This window comes from Gymnogyps californianus, chromosome 7 (assembly GCF_018139145.2).
Source record: "Gymnogyps californianus isolate 813 chromosome 7, ASM1813914v2, whole genome shotgun sequence".
NCBI lineage: Eukaryota > Metazoa > Chordata > Aves > Accipitriformes > Cathartidae > Gymnogyps > Gymnogyps californianus.
In genome coordinates this window covers 29,989,696-30,009,103 of record NC_059477.1, presented here as the reverse complement: position 1 = coordinate 30,009,103, position 19,408 = coordinate 29,989,696, and the positions used below count along the sequence as shown (strand labels likewise).

General features: G+C 36.9%; 1 protein-coding gene across 1 annotated transcript in view; it reads right to left on the bottom strand.

Annotated features, from left to right (window-relative positions):
• PTPN4 (protein tyrosine phosphatase non-receptor type 4) overlaps positions 1 to 19,408 on the bottom strand; it is a 70,767-nt gene that overhangs the window by 30,094 nt on the left and 21,265 nt on the right. The window contains exons 10-12 of the mRNA XM_050899569.1: positions 14,531 to 14,594; positions 8,068 to 8,240; positions 4,077 to 4,145 (exon numbers count right to left, since the gene is read on the bottom strand). Of these exons, the coding sequence (XP_050755526.1) occupies positions 4,077 to 4,145; positions 8,068 to 8,240; positions 14,531 to 14,594 (306 nt within the window). The remainder of the gene's footprint in view (positions 1 to 4,076; positions 4,146 to 8,067; positions 8,241 to 14,530; positions 14,595 to 19,408) is intronic.

The window sequence follows — 19,408 nt, the reverse complement described above, 5'->3', positions numbered from 1 at the left end:
TTTTGATACTAGTTCTCCTGCCAACACTTCTAAATCTAACAATAAGTTATTTTTTTATTAACATTTAAGATATGTTGTGAAATACTCCTGCAAATTTCTCATGTATCACTAATTCCTTACAATATTCAAATAACTTTCTCATGCCAGAGTGCAGCTGAGGAGATGGAAGGGGGGAAGTAAGCTGTAAAATACTTCTGAAATGCTTTGATAAACTTTGAAATTCTAAATTCCACATTTGTCTGCTCAGTCTGGATGCTTCTACTGCACCCCAGCACAGGGTTCTGCTAGTTAACAGAGTAAACTATTTTCAGATTTAATTTTTGGTGTATCTGCAGAGACATTCCTAAGAAAGTTGGAAGAAGTCCTATCTATCTGAGTAGGGACAGAGACAGAAAACTTTACCTGCCCTCAAAATCAAGAACAGTCTTATGAGCTGTGATAGTACATCAAATACAAAAAACACGAGTAGCGGGGATGAAGTTACATAATGCAACTCAAAAAAAGCATGACAAATTATATTAGCTCAGCTACAGTACACAAAAGCTTTCGAAGACAGAATTTGTTTTGTGTCCCACAGCTGAAGTGCTAAATTCTCACAGGAGCTGGGAAAGAAAGAGGGTATTGTTTGGGAATACAGGTGGGAATCTTTTAAATCATTTCTGTCCCAAAAAGAAATATAACCTGGAGCCACAGCCTTGCTTTGTATTTTGACAAGGAGTACAGGGAATGCGTTTCTCAGCAAAACTGGCAACTCCTGCTTCAGACCAAGAGATTGAAACTATATACAAATCTGCAGATACACCACAAATGACATATGCAATTTAAAGCAACTGAGGAACTATTTAATTAACCTCAATAAATGCACGGTTGAAGCAAGATTCGATTTTTGGAAACAGAGATTGCAACTTAATGACAGGGAGTTTGCAAATACAAATAACTGACTGAGATACCCACTCACTATCATACAAAGCGCATAAACTACATTCTCTCAGCTCCAGTACACACCATCAGAACTGAACAGAATTAGAATATTTTGCATGGACTCTAAGAGAGAACAGTGCTCCTTAAGAAATCTCTCCATTCATGACTTGATCGAACTTTTTTCACTTTTATTATCTACTTTCACTTTTATTATGCTCCTGGGAATTCTTACGGGTTTTCTTGGGTTGTGAACATCCTGCAACAAATGAGGCCAAGAGAATAGCTGTAATGAAGATGAAAAAAAAAAAAAAAATTCTAAACAACTGCAGCAACAGTCTTCTAAATGCTGAAGTTCCTGCTGCATGAAGATTAAGAAAAGAGCATCTACAAAATGTATCAAATTTATTACAGACTATCTCCTTCACAGTAATAGATTCCATTTTTTTAAATAAATTTTAAATGTTTTTATGATTTGAAAAAAAAAAAATCCATGAATACTACTTCAGCTAATTTTAAAATAAAATCTTGAGGACAAACAGCTAAGCCTGCTAATTGGAGGTTATAACTGCTTGTTTTATTCAAATGGCTGTTAAGAAATTTTATTTCCGTGTCTTGTGCTCTGTATCTATGTTCTGCTCAGTGTGCAAAGGCTAGATGATCGTTACTTGTGGCAATCACCATTTCCCAACTCAGAACAAACAGATCACTCAAATAACATCTAAATGTAACTATTGGTGTTATTTTCTTACAATGAAATGATTCAAAATTTTGCTTAGACAGTATTAGCTCAAATAAGGCAGTTTCTAGTTAGATATTGATAAGAAAACAGAATGTAAATCTGGACAGCTCTAGAAAAAAAACCTGAAAACATCTCTTTTTTTTTAACTGATCTTGAATAAATCTTCTGATGTGGTAATAATAAAAGCAACAGTAATTACTTAAATTTCTTTATATGTTCACTTAATTCTCAAGAAAGACCTGACTGTAATGCCAGCACGCTCCTGGTTTCATAGCAAAAGGCAACCAATACCTAGCAGAACTTTCAAAAGCAACTGAAACAAGCCCACCGCTTGACAGCTTAAAAAGCTGTTCAACAACACGATGACTTTGTCTGAGAAAGACACACTGAGAAAGAGAAAGGCAGGTTCCAGGAACAAAAACCACACTATACCTGGAAAACCTTAAAAAGCAAAACTTATCCTCTGTATGAATACAAAAGGGCTAACATCTACTCAGTATTTCAACTTGAAATGTAAAGATAGAATTAAAGATAATGTTCTTAGATTAAGCTTCTTGAACCACATTGTGTTCTAGAAATGTCTTATATTTCAAGTTTTTTCACCCTTGAAAATACTAGAAGTTTTTAAAATTGAAAATGCATTAATTGCACACTGTGATGGGGAGGATAGAGGAAGAAACAGATGATCTAGTAAAAGCCTTTTGAAGTGTATTTGTTACAATACGCCATTAATTTCAGTTCAGTGACGTACGCATATATGCCTCAAACATTTATCAGTCATCAACATTACTAAACAACTCAAAAGGTGAGGATGAATGCTGTATTCCTTAATCTAAAAGCAACAGTGGAAAATAAAATTACTGAGGACAGAAGAACCAAGTATTTTATTAACTAAAAAAAGCCAAAAAGACTTGAGAAAACATCAGAGCAGTTCTAACCATGGCTTTCAATTTTATCCAGAATATATATTACAATATACAAGTGACCCCAGCACCACTTGTTCAGTTTCGATGCAAAGGGAAGAGTGCCATCTACTGAATAAGAGTTTCTAAAATGATAAATATACTGCTCAAAACCAAGCATCGGCTCTTGTCGACCCTACTTACTTGTGGGGAATTGCCAAGTTCACAGTGCAACAAGAAAAATAGTTTTTAACGGATTTGTAACTGTCATTTAAATAAATCTCAGTTGTCACAGTGTTGAATCTTCTGAGTACTAAAAAAGTTGCCCCAAGTAAAAATCTAACCAGACTCCCAAAGTAAATTAAATAGAGTAAAAAAGAATTCTACAGCACACAGAACGAATTGGTCTTACAAAATCTACCTGTTGAACAAACATGTCACAGCACTTCTGCCCCCAAACCCTTCTACATATGGAGCCGGGTATCTATGGTGTGCCCAGCTAAAAACTCAAATTATATTACACTGCACAGGGGGGAAGAAGGAGGGCAGGGGGGTGGGGGTGGGCCAGGAAATCAAGGCAGAATTCACCAATGCTCTGAAAAACAGTGTTTGCAGGTACTTGAGAAAGGTTGCTGGGATTGTTACTAAAAGTCTGCGAGCATAAATTTGAACTCGAGTTCCTTAAGGGGTAACTATGCTACAAGACATTCCCCATCTCAGTAGAAGTATAAGCATAAAAAAAGCATGGAGCATGCTCCCTCCCCATAAGGATTCTTTCTGTTAATGATCAGAGCAGGCTGCCAAATGGATGCAGCAGCAGTTTTACTTTTGAATACTGTATCATAATTTCTCAATGAAGAACTAAGTCTATGTCTCGACTGTTTTCTTGTAATCACTAAACCCCTCAAAAGTCTGAAACACAATTAAGTAATAGATTCTATCATTAGCCAACTACTCTGTGACAGAATACCTTCAGAAGCAGCTCACTCAGTCAAATTTTTCATAGTAAAATACCTCTTTGGGACTATAGTGGTAAAGCTGTTCTCACCAAGTAAGACACTCACAGTACCTTATTCTAAAGGAAATACATGTGTACAGTTGCAGGTTGTTATCAGGGATAAAACATACCCATTAACTCAATATTTTAATGGAATAGTTAGAGAGACTATTCTTTGCAATAAAGACAGCACAAAGAGGGCTAGTACATGTAACAACAAACTACACAGACTGAAGGCCATTCTGAATTTTAAAAATATATAAAGGGAGAAATATTAAAGAATACTCATATTAACTCTGCCATCGTAAGATTCTCCCTCATTTCTGGCTGCCCCAAAGAGACACCCATCCATATCAAAATTAAACTCCTGAATATGGTTAAGTCAAGCCACCAGCAACACTCGACAACAGTTGCTCTTTATTTTACATTTTTGCAAACAGAAAACAATGATCCCATAACATCTAAAAAGATACAAAACAGAAGAGTTACTGATCTTGTACAAATGTAAATTGCTTACCTTGCAAATACTCTGTCTTTGTTTGCTCTTTCTTTACCATACTGCACAGACTGGACCTCTGTTCTCCCACTGGAAAACAAAAGAAAACCAAACCGAACCACTAAATGCAACAAACTTAGGATACCAATTTCTTGCTTAAAATTGAACCATCTCAACAAAAAAAACTAAATTCTGTTTTCACTCATGCTCAAGCAATTGCGCTAGCTTCAGTACAGTGTAACTTTAGAAAGCATTTGGTAGAAGTGTAGGTCTTCTTTCCTATTACAGTCTAACTCTAAGAAAGACCAATTAATTTTAGGCATAACATAAAGCTTTCTCTTCTCTTCATTTTTCTTCTTATGCAAAGCAATAAGAAAGTTCTGCTTGGATCTTTGGATAACACTTAACACTATAATCTTTCCTGTTATAGCCACAATCAAAAGTTACAGCATCTCCTCTGTACTCCTCCTAAACTATTCCCTGAATTGCTGACAACTTAGTCGCTACTTAGTTCAGCAAAATATCACGAAGAAATTAGATGATAAGCACATCAGGATTGTATTCTTCTACACAACTTGTCAAAACCAAGATTAGATCTTGGAACTTGCTGACTTTTCAAATAAGACCAGATGTCTTGTGTCAAATCAAAGATCCTTTATAGTATTTCATAATTTCTGTTTCAGAAAAAAAATACAATTTTTTTTGGAGTGTCTATCAGCAGTTAAGAATTGGTGGAAAGATACCAGCAAAACTCCCTCTTGCAGCCACTTCCCCATTTATAACTTCAGACCAAGGCACAGAGTCAGAGGATACATGTCCTAAAAGGATATTGATACTTAAAACTCCGCTCTTTCCTGTCCCCTACAGGGACATTTACACTATGAAATCAAAGAATAATTAGCTGTTTTCACATTCATATTACAGAACTACTAGATGTGTGAAGGCTGGAGAAATGGGCCAACTGGAATCTCATGAAATTCAGTGAAGGGAAATGCAAAGACCCACACCTGGGGAGGAATAACCCCATGCGCAGGCTGAGGGCCAACTGGCTGGAAAGCAGGTTTACTCAACACTGGTGAGACCACATCTGGAGTGCTGTGTTGAGTTCCAGGGTCCCCCAAGTCAAGCAAACGGCCACAAAGACAATTCAGTGTCCGGAGCATCTGACGTATGAGGAGAGGCTGAGAGAGCTGGGACTGTTCAGCCTCAGGAAGAGAAGGCTCAGGGGGATCAAATGAGTGCGTATAAATGCCTGAAGGGGGAAGTAAAAAATACAGCCAGATTCTTCTCAAGGGAGCCCAGAGACAGGACAAGAGGCAACGGGCACAAACTGAAATATGAGATATCCTACTTAAGGGGGGGGAAAACAACAACAACAACCCCCCCCACAAAACAGAAAAACTTTTTTACTGTAAAGGTGGTCAAACACTGGATCAGGTTGCTCAGAGATGGTGCGAAGTCTCCGTCCTTGGAGACATTCAAAACCTGGCTGGATGTAGTCCTAGGCAACCTGCTATAGTGGACTCTGAACAGGGCATTGGACTAGACAGTGCCCAGAGCTGCCTTCCAACCTCTGCCATGCTGTGATTCTAAGAAATCTCTCTTTTCAAATCCGCTGCCTGCTAACTTCCTGAGGTTATACATTTTTAACTCTGACAAGCAGTAAGCCATCTATATTTTCCTCTATTCCTTTCCAATAACTCTAACATTCTATTTGTCTTTCTCTAACTGCTACTAATAATTGATTTAATGTTTTCAGAGAACTACAAAGCTCCAAGACAGTAATAGCTTATTTATAATTGATGTTCCTCCTCTTTTCTCTCCCTGCATAGATTACTTTGCATTTTTGGACACTGAACTTGATCTACTATTTTATTGCCTACTCACCCCTCATTGCGACATACCACCAAAACTTTCTACAGTCAACTTCAGCTTTTACTACAAAAACCTGTATCACTTCAGTGGTAACTTCCCTTCATTGTGAAGAAGGGACCTACTTGTTTCCTATCTGGTTTAAATAGTTGCTAATATACAATAAAACTCTTCATGTTTTGGCAGTTTAACTTCTTTAATGAGTACTTGGTGAGGAATACTATTAGAACCACTTTGAAAATCCAAGGACAGTGTACAGAAGTCAGATTTTCTCATCAGTAGTCTTCTTGATCCCTCCTGGGAACTTTTTCTTTTTTTTTTTTTTTTAAAATCACCTTGCTTTAAAATTTGCTGCATTAGAATCTTTTAGTCCAACAGAAATAACAGATTACGTAACACATTTAATAGTTCAACAATTTCATGTCTCTGATTTCTTTCAGAACTGGAGATAATTCTGTCTAGCCCTGGCAGTTTAGTATTTGATTAGTTCGTTTTAATCGTAGAAATGTTGGCTAGAAGTCTCTAGTCCAGTCTCCTGCTAACACTAGGTCATGTCTGGCCATGGCTTTGTTTAGCCAAGTTTTGAAAGCCTCCAAAAATGGAGATCCCACAACCTCTCTGGATAACTTGTTCCACTCATGCACTATTCTCCTAGAAAAACAAAAAACTTTTCCTACCGTCCGGCTAGAACCTTCAAGGTGAAATTTGTGGCTGTTGCCCCTTGTTCTATCACCTGCCATTACTAGCACAAGTTCGGCTCCATCATTTCTGACACTGCCCTTGAAGTCGCTTTAGGCTTGCTACTAAATTCCCCCTTAGCTTCCTCTTCACCAGACTAAACAAGCCTAGTGCCCTTAACCTCTCCTTGTGTGCCATGTTACTACTATTATGCTGCCTCTAAACAATCTCTCAAACTACTTGCAGAAATTCTAGCCTTTTGGCTGCTTCATTAACTTTAATGACCTTCTTCATTTTTATGCAGTTTCTCTTTTCATCTTACATTAACATAAGTTGAATGTCATCATCAAAGAGCTATTCTGTAATAGTAACCACAATGACTCAAATTCGAAATCTTTACAGAAATGAAAAAGCTCCCCCAAATTCACTACAGCAACATTGAACCAAGTCTGAAACACTGTTCAGGATCACAGAATGCTTTTTCTCAAATGGGTGCTGTGAATGCTGGCCAAAAAAACAGATTGTATAAAAATTTAGCCACTGAATTACTTTCCTCTTGATACATTTATGCAATTCACAAGTGTAACAAATAGTCTGTTATTGTGTTTTCTAGCTTTTCATCATCTCCCTTTGTACATCACAGACACTTGCCATTCTAGACAGATGATTAGTAGTAGCTCCATTATTCTCTACTTCAGGCACGATTTAAACCATTGGCATTCTGCATTACTTGCAGAGACAGTTAACTCAGTTACTGAACTTTTTTTTATAAAAAGCATAAAACACTAAAAACCAACACCACGCACTCCATTGTTAGAACAGAAATTATACTTGGCGATTATAGTTATTCCACAGTCATTCTTTGCACCTCCAAACTTTTTCCCTATTATGTTAAGTTCATCCTTAAAAGTTATGGACTTAATTTTCTCCTTATTTTCTAAACTTATGGTTTTGGTGCAGAACACGTATGTCTTGTGTCTTCACCTAAGTCCTATTTGTATGCATCTAGCTTAAGCATGCTTTACTTGTAGAAGCTTCTTATCATTGATTTCTATTTGATCTTTATTTAGCTCTGTTTTGTTGCTGTTGCTTCACATAAGATCTGAGATCCATCAGTTTTCAAAAACACCAGGTCAAAGACTTTGAAGTTCTGAGACAACATTTTTAAGATAAACATAACCCAGCAGGTAAACAGGCGAAGAAATGCAGCCTGTGAGGCAACCTCGGAGTACTAGCTCGATAACAACCACAAATAATACAATAATTGTATTTTCAAGCTATCCTAGAAAATTACTGACAACATCTGAAACTTAGGCCAACAGGGGAGGGGAACAGTTGCAGGATTCAAAAGCTACTTGAATTATGGCACCTTTTAATATAGATTCTAAATAATTCCCTGTGTTTATTGATGAGTTGCCTGTTCTCTTATGTTCTTTCCCATATATCTCAAATCAGCACTTACCAGTACCGGAACTTGGAACCCAAAGTGAAATAATGTGCAAAAAAGTTCTTCTGAGGGGGGAGCGGTCTGTCCAAACGGAAGAATGTATGATGTTCAACACAAGCTTTCCACAAATTCTTACATGCTCGGTAATTCACCATATTGAATCCCAGTAACGTTTCTCTAGATTCATGCTAAAAACGAGAAAAGTTTATTTCAGATAAAAATTATTCCCAGTTACTTTTGAAATTAAGATAAATACTGTTAGCTTTGGTTTTTTTTTTTTAAATTATCCTTTTTGAAGTGGTTCTCTAATTTTACATTAACTTTATGTATTATAAACCCTTTTTAAATACCTCTAAGTTTTCTTTAAAGGAATTTCCCCCCCCCCCCTTTTTTTTTTTTAAATGAACCTGCTCAAAGGTTAACAGTCTCTTCAGTGATATTGAAACAAGTCTAGATGGGAAGAAATGGTCCCAAAAGGTAGGACCCAAACTACATTAAAAAATTTCTGTGATTTGAGAACTCAACGGCAACGTGCCTCCCTGTTTCAAGATTACTACAGTTAAGAGAAGGAATTGTCATGTACACATGCCAATTAGAGATTGGGAACAGGTATTGATCTCAAGAGCAACTGATGTGCCAACTTCTAAATGATTAATTAGGTTCCTGATAAAGGAAAGAAGCGAAATTGCAAAGCAAGCTAAGCTATTCTGCCTGCTGAGGGAGCTTGATTACAACCTTTGTAGGTCAGAAAACATCATCAGCTCTCTGCTTTCTCTTCACAGTACTAAATCCTCCACAACATTTAGCACACCTTAACTGTTTTCACTCAGCAGTAAACTCCTTTTCCAAGTTAAGCTTTTCCTAGCCTGCTCATCTTTACATCTGCTGAGATACTGGGACACAGACCTGCAACTCTTATCCCAGTGTGTATTTTGAGCCACATTATGAATTTAGGGTAAAGAATAAAATGGATTTAAAAAGTAAGCAGCAAATTCTGAGTATCTAGTGATGAAATTCAAGAAATCATATGCAAGAAACTAAAACCTGATATTTTACTTCAATTTACAAAAATTACTTATATCTATTTTCTTAATTTCCAAGTATTGCCAACTGTTCCCTGTATTTTCTAGACACGTTAACAGAAGTACTTAAAAATTAAAAGTCACAAACAAGGTAAGAGAAATTAAGTCCATTACCTATTCAGTTAAAAAAGGCTTTATCAACAATGTAAATGTACAATAATATAAACAAGATACATTACTATTCTGCAAGAGAGCAACTATAAAATTATGGACTGCCTCATCTGGACCCAGTGAAGGACAAACCAGCTAAGATTTTAGATGACAACAAAAAGTTCACATGATGTAGCAAATTTTAATGCTCGCTCAGCCTTTTACACTGTTGGAAAAGAGAATTTGACAAGTTATATGAGCTGATGATCATGCATTTTCATGTCACTCAAAGCATTACAATTGGGGGGGGGGGATTCCTGCTTGTTTACCCTAGTTTGTATTCCAGAGAACAAGCTGATCTGATTCTCATGCCACCATCTGATCACTAGATCAGGCATGAAGCATGAAGGAGGAGCTGGTATCGCATGATGAGAAGGAGCTGCAGCTAGATCAGCTTAATTGTAATGCACAACAGCACTTTCACAGGAACTTGGTGTGTTAGAGCTTTAAAGGTACCTTAACAATAGTTCTATTCATAGCTTTTAAGGCTTTCATTGCAGTGCAGAGAGAACTGATTCTCAAACCCTACCCTTCATCTCAATTACAGCTAGGAATCAATCTTTAAGGTAAAGAAGAGTTAAGATATTGGCTCCTAAGTGCACCCAACCTTTTCCTATCCACCCTTGCAGGTTCTGTAATAGCCAAATGTTAAGTTGGGCACTTGAAATTCATCTTTGCTGATGATTCTGGGGTGCAAGCCCTGGTTCTACTGCTGTCTGGCAGCTGGATTTAGAATAAGATTGCCCCTGTTTTCCCTGAAAATAGTAGGCGTGAATCAATGTGGGCTCAGCGTAAGACCATTTATAACGTCCATGGTACTTCAGCCAAAAGCACATAAAATAACAGGACGGTTATACTGCAGCCTATGAGAATGTTTTTATAGCACAAGACTTCAGGAAGATGCTGAATGCTCTATGGTATGACAATGACATACAGGCATTTCAGGCTTTTAGGTCTGTTGAGACAGTGTTAGAAGACTACCTCAGGGAGTCACAGTTGGATTCTGCTCTGAAATGACTATCTTACTAATTGTGTTCATGGTTCCTATTAGAGAAAGGAAAACAGTCTGCTTGCTACAGAGGGGGAGAAGAGTGAAGCAACTGGAATGCAATACCGGTGATGAGGCTCAGGGCCCAAGCGTGAAACCACAGGTAAGCCAAATACCACCATGTAAGTTAATTTAAATCATAACCTTACAAGTGTACACCACGTGGCAGGCTACCTACAGAATCCAAGAAGAAACACTGGAGGGATAGGGCAAAGTAAAGTCTAAGTCATGTTTGTGGTTCCTTTTATGAAAAGGACAAAAAAACAAACAAAAAAAGCAAAATGGATATTAGTGCCCCTCTCACATACAACAGCTCAGCCCTTGAACATTCACCTTAGGTGGGGACATTCATTCAAATCCACCTTTGCCTGATTTGAAACAGGGACTTCAGAGCAGATCTCTCACTGCTCAGGAGAGAAACTGGGTTGAAAAACATATTCTCTTGTGGGTCTCTTTCACTTTGCCTAAACAAAGAAAAATGCCAGAACAAAGCAAAAATTCCCTACCCTCATCTCAGAGAGACAAAAAGACTCGCGCTTTATAAGCAGCAGATGCTCCAGAGACTCAAGATATTCCACAAATAGTGGACAAAAGTCCTGTGGAAGCTTAAATGCAACACAAATTGTGCCAACAGTATCTGCTCTTCAGGCAAAAACCCAACTGCAGAAACTTTGATAGGATTAGGCAACAATCAACTAGGCATCTAATGAACGCCAGTGTCACTTAAGATCAAGTATGTACTTGGGCAGATAAGCCCATGTATCACCTTGTGATTCTAGCCCAAGTTCTTTCTAAAAGCCAGTAAGAAGAAAAAATGCAAAGCACAAACTTCAGATACATAATCTATAATTTAAAAAAAAAAAAAAAAATCATTTTGGCCACTCACTGAAACCCGGTCTTGGTTATGGACAAACCCCATGATACTGGTTTTTTTACAGACTCAAGTATTTTTCAGTGGACATCTGGGCTCTAAAAGAGCAAAAGAACATGCTGAACAGCTTATTTGGCTGTCAAAGAATCAAGACCACTGAAGCATGCTGGACAGCTTTAAGAGTTTGATGCTGACTATTGGCATTACAACAGCCAAGGCTGCAACTAACTAAAACCAGAGAAGCTTAGGGAAACATCTAGAAAAATGAAACTACTGAATTATTCTCAAACAGCTTCAAAGCACATAAGGGAACCAGCATATGGAATAGGCAGAATAAACAAAAATATTGTGAAAAAAACTGGCATTGAACTTATGGCTCAGGGAGCTTCTAATGTCGGATGAAGAAGTCATACATGTAACATTCTTTTCCCGCCACAAAATCATAAAGAAACAATGGAAAGAAAATCTACTCCAGTAGATGTGTGCTCCAGCTATATAATTGTCAGAATACACAACCAGCTTCCATTCAAGATTGTATTATGCTACCAGTGGAAAATGACTTTGACATCAAACTGCTTCATCTGACTTCAAGTGATTTATTTAAACACAGATATAATCTATTAAAAGTAGGCAAATAATTCTTTACTTATGTTGATGCCTCTAAGCAATGCCAAGTCAGGGAATAAATTTAATAGGTGATTAAAGATAAGGCACTTGCACTTTTGAGGACAGTTGCAATTAAAAGCTCTCAACACTCATTAGCAGTATTTGAAAAATATCTGTTTAGGACTACTTAAAAGCATATGTAGCCCAGCAGTTCAGAAAAAATAAAAACACTGGAAAACTCCTCTCCCAAGTCCACTAATTTAATATCCTACAGCATCTCAGCTTTGCATCAGAATAAATATGGTTACTCAGCTGTACAATTTGTTATATACTTACACACAACTTCGAAACAAATCATCAGCATACCATGAATGTATTTTCACTGCCGTATCATAAATCGGTGCTTTTAAACATACACTCAAAGCACTGGACCAGAGATATTTTACATACCAAACGTGCAATCACTGAGTCACTTCACCTAGTTTCTGCTGCCTAAAAAGAGCCATTTAGGCTCCCTTTATTGTAAAGTAAGCATATACCACCAGAGAGCAACTTAATGCATCCTAAAACGTACTTCCAATTCATGCAAGATGTTTCACCCTTCACATGTGTCTGGTTACTATAGAGGAAGTCTAATGATTAGCTCTGGTTAGCTAATTATCATGAAACAGAAAATATGTTCTTTTAACCTAACTGAAGCTGAATATAGGTGAGATGAATCTTATCCTATGAGTCTACTCAGGGAAAGTAACTCTGGAAATAATTTTAATATTAGGTTTGATTAAAAACTTAGTTTAAGTATGCCTTCTTTGGAAGCCAAATGTAAGCTTTGATCTTAAGATATTCATGACTTGAAATGAATGAAAATTAAGTTCTTGCCATCAGTTTTCATCTGATACACAGAGCTTAAAGAAAAACAGTACAAGGCTTCTTGATTTGTTAGCTTAGATAAGATGTCTCAGAAGAGAAATCACATTCATTACATGTACTACATTCTGGTGCAAGTAACAATATGAAGAGTATTAAAAAGCAACAGAAAAAACAAGATGAGAAAGCTATCTTTATATTACCTTCAATTATATGCAGAATTTTTTCTGCAGAAAATAGAGAAAACACTCAAGTACAGTACGCAATCCAATTTTTTATCTCGGTATCTCAATCTTCAAGGTCCTGAACTCTGCTACTACAGCTTTTTCCTCAAGTTCTGATTTAGAAAACAATTGCAGTTCATAATTTCTGAATTCCAAATAAAAACCCCAATTCTCATCTCAGATCTAAATACAACATTCCTGCAACTGTAATGGAAGTTACACACACTGGTATCAAGAAAAAATTTGACCTCTGGGCTGTCAGAGATCAGTTTGCCTTTCAGAACCAGCCTATAACTCCCGCAGGGTATTAAGAAATACCTGTGTCACCACGATGAAATATTCCCCGCCCCCCCCTCTTTTTTTGTATCATTACCATTTTTCTGCTCATGTTGCATGATGTCTGCTCATGTTGCCCAATACTCCCGTTTATTTCATGTAATAGCCAAAGTTCATTTCTGTCTACACATAATTACCCCAAAATCCTCTAACTCCTGTTACCCTACTTCTGAACTGATAGCTACTCACGCTGCTCCAAGCACACAGGTTAAAATTCTCCTGTCAACTAATACACAATGAAGTGTCTGCATGTGGTCAGGTAGTTCCATCTGTGAAAACTGCAAACTCCTAGGCCTCATTTTAAAGGATCTGCTTTTAAGATATACAGTTTGACTCCTGTTTTCACTACTAGTCACCAGCCATTGGCCTGATCTGATATAACAGGTGTTTCCTCCTTATATTTTTCTTGTTTAACCATATTGTCTCTAAATCTGGAATAGTCCTATAGTACTCAGGATGCATTTCTGCCTAGAATCCATCTTTTTTATCTAGTCAGTAACTTTGCATTTCAGGTCTTCAAATCCTTTCAGCTGTAAGAACTGCACAAAACCTTTTAACTAATCTGATGAGTTAATCACATAGTCATATTTTTAATTAATTCCTCCATCTTTCCCCAGTGATATGTCTGTGATGGGTTTAGACTAATCCCTTGGAGGCATGGAACAATCCATTTCTTGCTGAATTAAATGCACAGTGGTCCTGCGGTGCTTCACAGGGTAGCAAACACACACCACAAGCAGTGAAACATACACAATCTTCACAGAAAGCTTCAACTTTTCCCCCAACAAATGTAGAAGTACGCATAAAAAATTACCGTAATTTAAAACTGCAAAGACATTCTTATCTCTTCTGTTTAAGTAATAAAGCCAACTTGCATTACTAAATCTGAATCATACAAATCAGCATGTTTTAATCAAACATTTACTTACAAGCACATATACAACTGAAGCAGCATTAAGCATTACCTTTAATTTTAATTTGGTTTCTTCTGAAATTTAAATTTAATATTGATTTACTTTCAACCTTTCCAACATTGATCTTATATAAGCAAGTTACATTTCCTGCATACAAATGTAAAACTAAACATATCTAAAATATAAGGCAAATCAAATGAAAAAAAGTCTTATAATGGCCCATTTGAGAACTGAAATAGCCAGAATGCTGGTGAAACTGGACTTTTAATTGAAGATAAAGGCAAGAATCAACTCAATATCGGCCAGTATAATGCAGACGTGCAGTGGGGAGAAATTTCATTGCGCTCATTTTTTGAGATGAAATTTAAGACAGTACTCACCAATTCTTTCCTAAGTTGAATAAAAAACTGTTTGCACTTAAAAGAAATTTTTACAATCTTCAACCTAAACGAAAATAAAATCACAATATTTAAACACTTAGTATACTGAATCATGGTTAAAGGCTTAAATACACCTACTGAAAATATACTTTCTAGAGAGAACAGATTTCACTTCATTTCCATGAAATTCCCATAGACAAAAAATAAGATATCAAAGATTATATAAAACAGCTTGTATAATTTGAAATTTGAGCCATATATTTATGTTGTCTATCAAATTCACTTGTTTCCATCCTAAACGCCAGGCAGTCGCTATTTTAAGTATCTTTTCCCAGTTCCAAAGTCCAAAGAGCTATTCTATCCCCAGGTCATTCCAACCAGATGTTCTCTTTTCCGAGACCGCTTTCGTTATCCCCTAGAATATGAAAAAATACTTTGAACTTCACCTGATTTCTGAAAGACATTCTTTCTCTATGTTCTTACATGTCTTTAAATATAACCAGAAGTTGTTTTAGTAAAATAGCTAAGACAAGACATAAGCCCGGAGATAGGGACTTGCGATCTTGGTATTCATAAAGTTAAAAAACAAAACAAAAAAAAAATCATCACGCTATGAGGAGGAAAAAACATTTCAAATATCATGACGGAAAAATCAGCCTACAGATCTTTTCATCTTGCAGATTATCTATAAACATACGAGATGCTGACAGTAATTCCAGCAATTTTGAACAGTCACTGCAATGCTAGTTATGCTAAATGGGAAAAGACAAGCCATATTTCCATCACAATCTAATTATATACTTTTTCAAAGAAATGCAATATTAGGATAGTGCACATCCTTTATTAAATATACAGGAGTATTATTTTGGTCAAGAATAAAAGCAAGGTTACAATTGTAACGAGAAAAAACATAGTAACTTCTGCGACTTTGAAAAGGAACAACTGATATGATATTGCAAACTGTAGAACACTAAATTCAAATGCTATCTCACTCAAAGGAGATTTTGCTGACAATTGTCATGAAACTCAAAGGAAAAGAGAATCTATATCACACAGTTAACTTGTGAGAAATTACACATCGAACTCTTCAGGGGTTACAATCAACCTTTTACACAGCATGTTTATACAGAGCACCCTTACTAGTCTGAATTGTCATCTCTGATGGTCCCTGTACTTAAAGTTACTATATTGGCTTGGTAAAGCTACAAAAGAAAGAAAAAAACCAACAACAACAAAAAAAAACCCACAACAAACCCAAAACAAAAAAAAAAGTCAGTGAAGATAGTGCTACAATTTTTGAGGTAAACTTATTCACGAAGAATATACAGGGACCTCAATAGTGACTGGAATTACTACTTGCATATTAATCACCTTGTTGAATAAAAAACCCTCTAGACTAGGAAGGATGCAAAGCAAAACATTAACAGACACCTAAGTTGGATATCTATATATAGAAATTATCTTCTTAACTAAATCAAATGGAAAAATTTTTCTCCAGGGGATTATTCAGTGCAGGAACCTAACTTGGATGTCCTAATTTGTTGAGAGGGTTTCTATCTCCAATAACATAAAGGGAGTCTGTGAATATTGGCCTTTAAACTATGCTTATTTAAATCTTTCCCCATTTCTTTTTTCTTTCTTAGCTTTGCCATAAGTAAAAAAAAAAAAAAAAAAGCAGCAGCTATAACTTTGTCCTGGTTTTTTTTTTCCCCAATTCTTAACAAATTGTTGCTATTGAAGTTAGTTTCTCAAGGATTAGAAACTATAAAGGGGGCTACAACTTATCTACTGAAATCAAGTTATTCTATTGGCAATGCAGCAATTTTCTTAACACCTCCTGTGACAAACAATTGCTTAAGAATAATTAGGGATGGGTCCTACATTTGCTGGATGGGATAGACACTAGTGATTACAGTAGTCTGACTGTGGAAAAAACAGAAAAAAGTTTTATTAGACTATTTAGGCTGCAGTTTACCAGAAGTGTGTTATAATTAATTTTCTAAAATTTTGTGGTACAGGGCAATTAAAAGAACATTTTAATATATACCTTTTCTAAAAACTGAGCTGCACACACTCTACACCATATCAGATTTGCTTAGCATGCCAACAGAAAACCTGAAAATAAATCAAAATTATTCCATTTATAAAAAAAAATCTACTACCTTTTACTCTTTTTTTTCCTCTTCTGCTAAAGAAATTACTGCCTTTGGTGATTTACAGACTCAAGGAGAATGATAAGGATGAAAGCTATACACACTGTTTTTTAATCTCACCCCATAATTTAGGCAGAGTGAGGTCAGCTGCCTTTTAAGCCTGAAACCATTTGGAACAGACTCAAAACTATAACATTAGCCAATAAGGTCTAACTCAACCTATAAGAGTCACCATTCAAGTACAAAGAAATGACTCAGCAAAGCTGAATCTCAGCTATTTTTGAAAAATACAGCAGATAAGACAGAATTCATACACACTGCTAATACCCTGTTAGTCATTAAATAAGAACAGCCACACTCGGCCAGAGCAAAAGGCATGTCTGCCTATGTTTCCTTTCTCTGACTGTCGGTAATGGTGTATATCCAAGGAAAAGCGTAAGAACAGGCAGGCATCAATAATATTTTCCTAGTATGATTTTCCAGACTCCAGTCATCTCAGACATCCTACATCATAAGATAAATCTTTTAAAATTAAGAGATATTTAAAAGTCCTAGTCTAAACTGAGGACTGTACCCAAACATGTGGGAGGAGTCTCATGATACCAAGCCCTGGTTCTCACTAAGGGCTTTACCACCCCAGCCCTTGCCAGGAGGGTGGTAAGGCAGGACACAAGCAATCCACCAGATTTCTTGACCAAGACTTCTTTGATACAGGTTCTGGACCAGTCAGCTAGGGAAGATGCTCTTGGTAGCACAACTCACAAACAAGGAAGGATTGTCCAGATTTAGTAGTCAAAGACAAATTTGGCTCCAGCAGTTGTGAGACGGTGAAGCTAAAGATCCTGAGGGAAGTGAGGAGGGATGCAGCAGACCAAACCACCCTGGAGTTCAGGAGAAGAAACTCCAGCTTGCTCAGAGCTCTGAGCTCCAAAGTCCCTTGGAAGCTGCCTTTTGGGGCACAGGAACTGAGGAGAGTTGGCCAATCTTAAAGGACAATCTTCTCAATCCAGAACAATCCTCATGTGCTAGAAAACATGCAAGCATGGGAGGAGGCCAACTTGGATGAACTTGGAACTGCTGACTGAGTTCAAACACAAAAGGAAGTATACAAGATGTGGAAGCAGGATCAGATGACCAAGGAGGAACACGGAAGTACTATCTAGGCATTCAGGGATAAAACTAGGAAATCCAAAGCGCAACTGCAGTTGCAACTGGCAATGGATGCAAAAGGCAACAAAGCTTTCCAGGGGTATATCAACCACAACAGAAAGGCAAAGGAAAGCGTGTCTCCACTGCTGAACAGGTGATCTAGTAACAAAGGAAAGGCTGAGGTACTCCATGCTCTTCTCCTTTCGTCTTCAAGGGTAAGATCTACTCCCTGGATTCCCAGGTCTCTGTGCCTGGTAGCACAGTTTGGGAAAAAGAGGAATTACCCACAATACAGGAAGATCAAGTTAGGACACTCTGGATTAAAGGCGGTCTCCTTTGGTTTGCCTTATTCCTGCCTTGTCTCCCTCCTGTTTCATTTCTCCCCATGATCATAAGGTTCGTAATATGCAATTTAGATATAATATCAAGTTAAGAGGGAGAGGGTAAAGACATTTTACTTGATTCTTCTCTGAGCAATACAGTTAAACCTTTATTTTTTCCCACATACATGCATGTCTATCCTCTTACTTGTATCAAAATTCAGCTCAGGAGTACTGAAAAAGGGATATCTAAACATTCACTGTAGCCATAAAGCACTGGGAAGACATTACACAGCTCCAGTTGCACAGTTGCACAGGAGCAAGTGGAAGCAAGAAGAAAAAGTATCAGTACTGGTGTCACTGGAGCAGCTATATGACTATGGTTAAAAAGGAAAGGTAATAGGTCTACTATTGAGCTATATTGTGAGAACTGACATTTCAGATCCTTACTCATAGCAAAAGAAAGCCTATAATAGGATGAAATGCAGGGGGGTGGTCCTTTTTTTTTTTTTTTTTTTTTTGTAAAGACCAATTATGTTGGTACTATAGTCTTCACAGGAAGAAATTAATATCCCTGATGTCAGCTGATATGGTTGAATACAAAGAAGAACTGTTCAGGTAATTACACACACATAAAAACCACACTAAGAATTTAGATCAGCATCCCTGGCATGCAAACAATATGAAGCAGAGCTCACAGAAACCTCTAGCTTCCAGTAGGGACATGCAGCTTAATTATGACTTACATTGTACATACTCAGTAATTTACCAGTGCGTTTTATAGAACCTATTTCTACTATTACTGTTTTCCAAAAAATAATAGCAGTAAAAGCAGCCTGAATTAAAACCTTCCTGATTATCACAGCATTGCATTTATAAAGCAGCCTTAACCCAGAAATGGCTCTAACACTTCAAAACTCTTACCAGATGAAGAATATCTTTCTTAGAACGTGTCGCTATTATAAAGGTAGGCCTGACTGACTAGTACCATAGTTCCAGACTTATCATTGCAAGATCCAGTTTTAATTTACCCAGCTAACCATGGAGACTGAAAACTTACATGCTCCGTAATTGCCTCAGGCTTACAGGCAAAATGTTTACCATGTTCAATTGTATCTGGCTGTGGATAACACTTCTGTCATAGCTTTGTTTTTTCTTTCTCTCCAAAAATCTACTAGAATTTGACCATTCACACTGTTTCTCAGCATGGTAAACCACAGAATACATAACAACCTACAACAAAACTTGAGATTAAG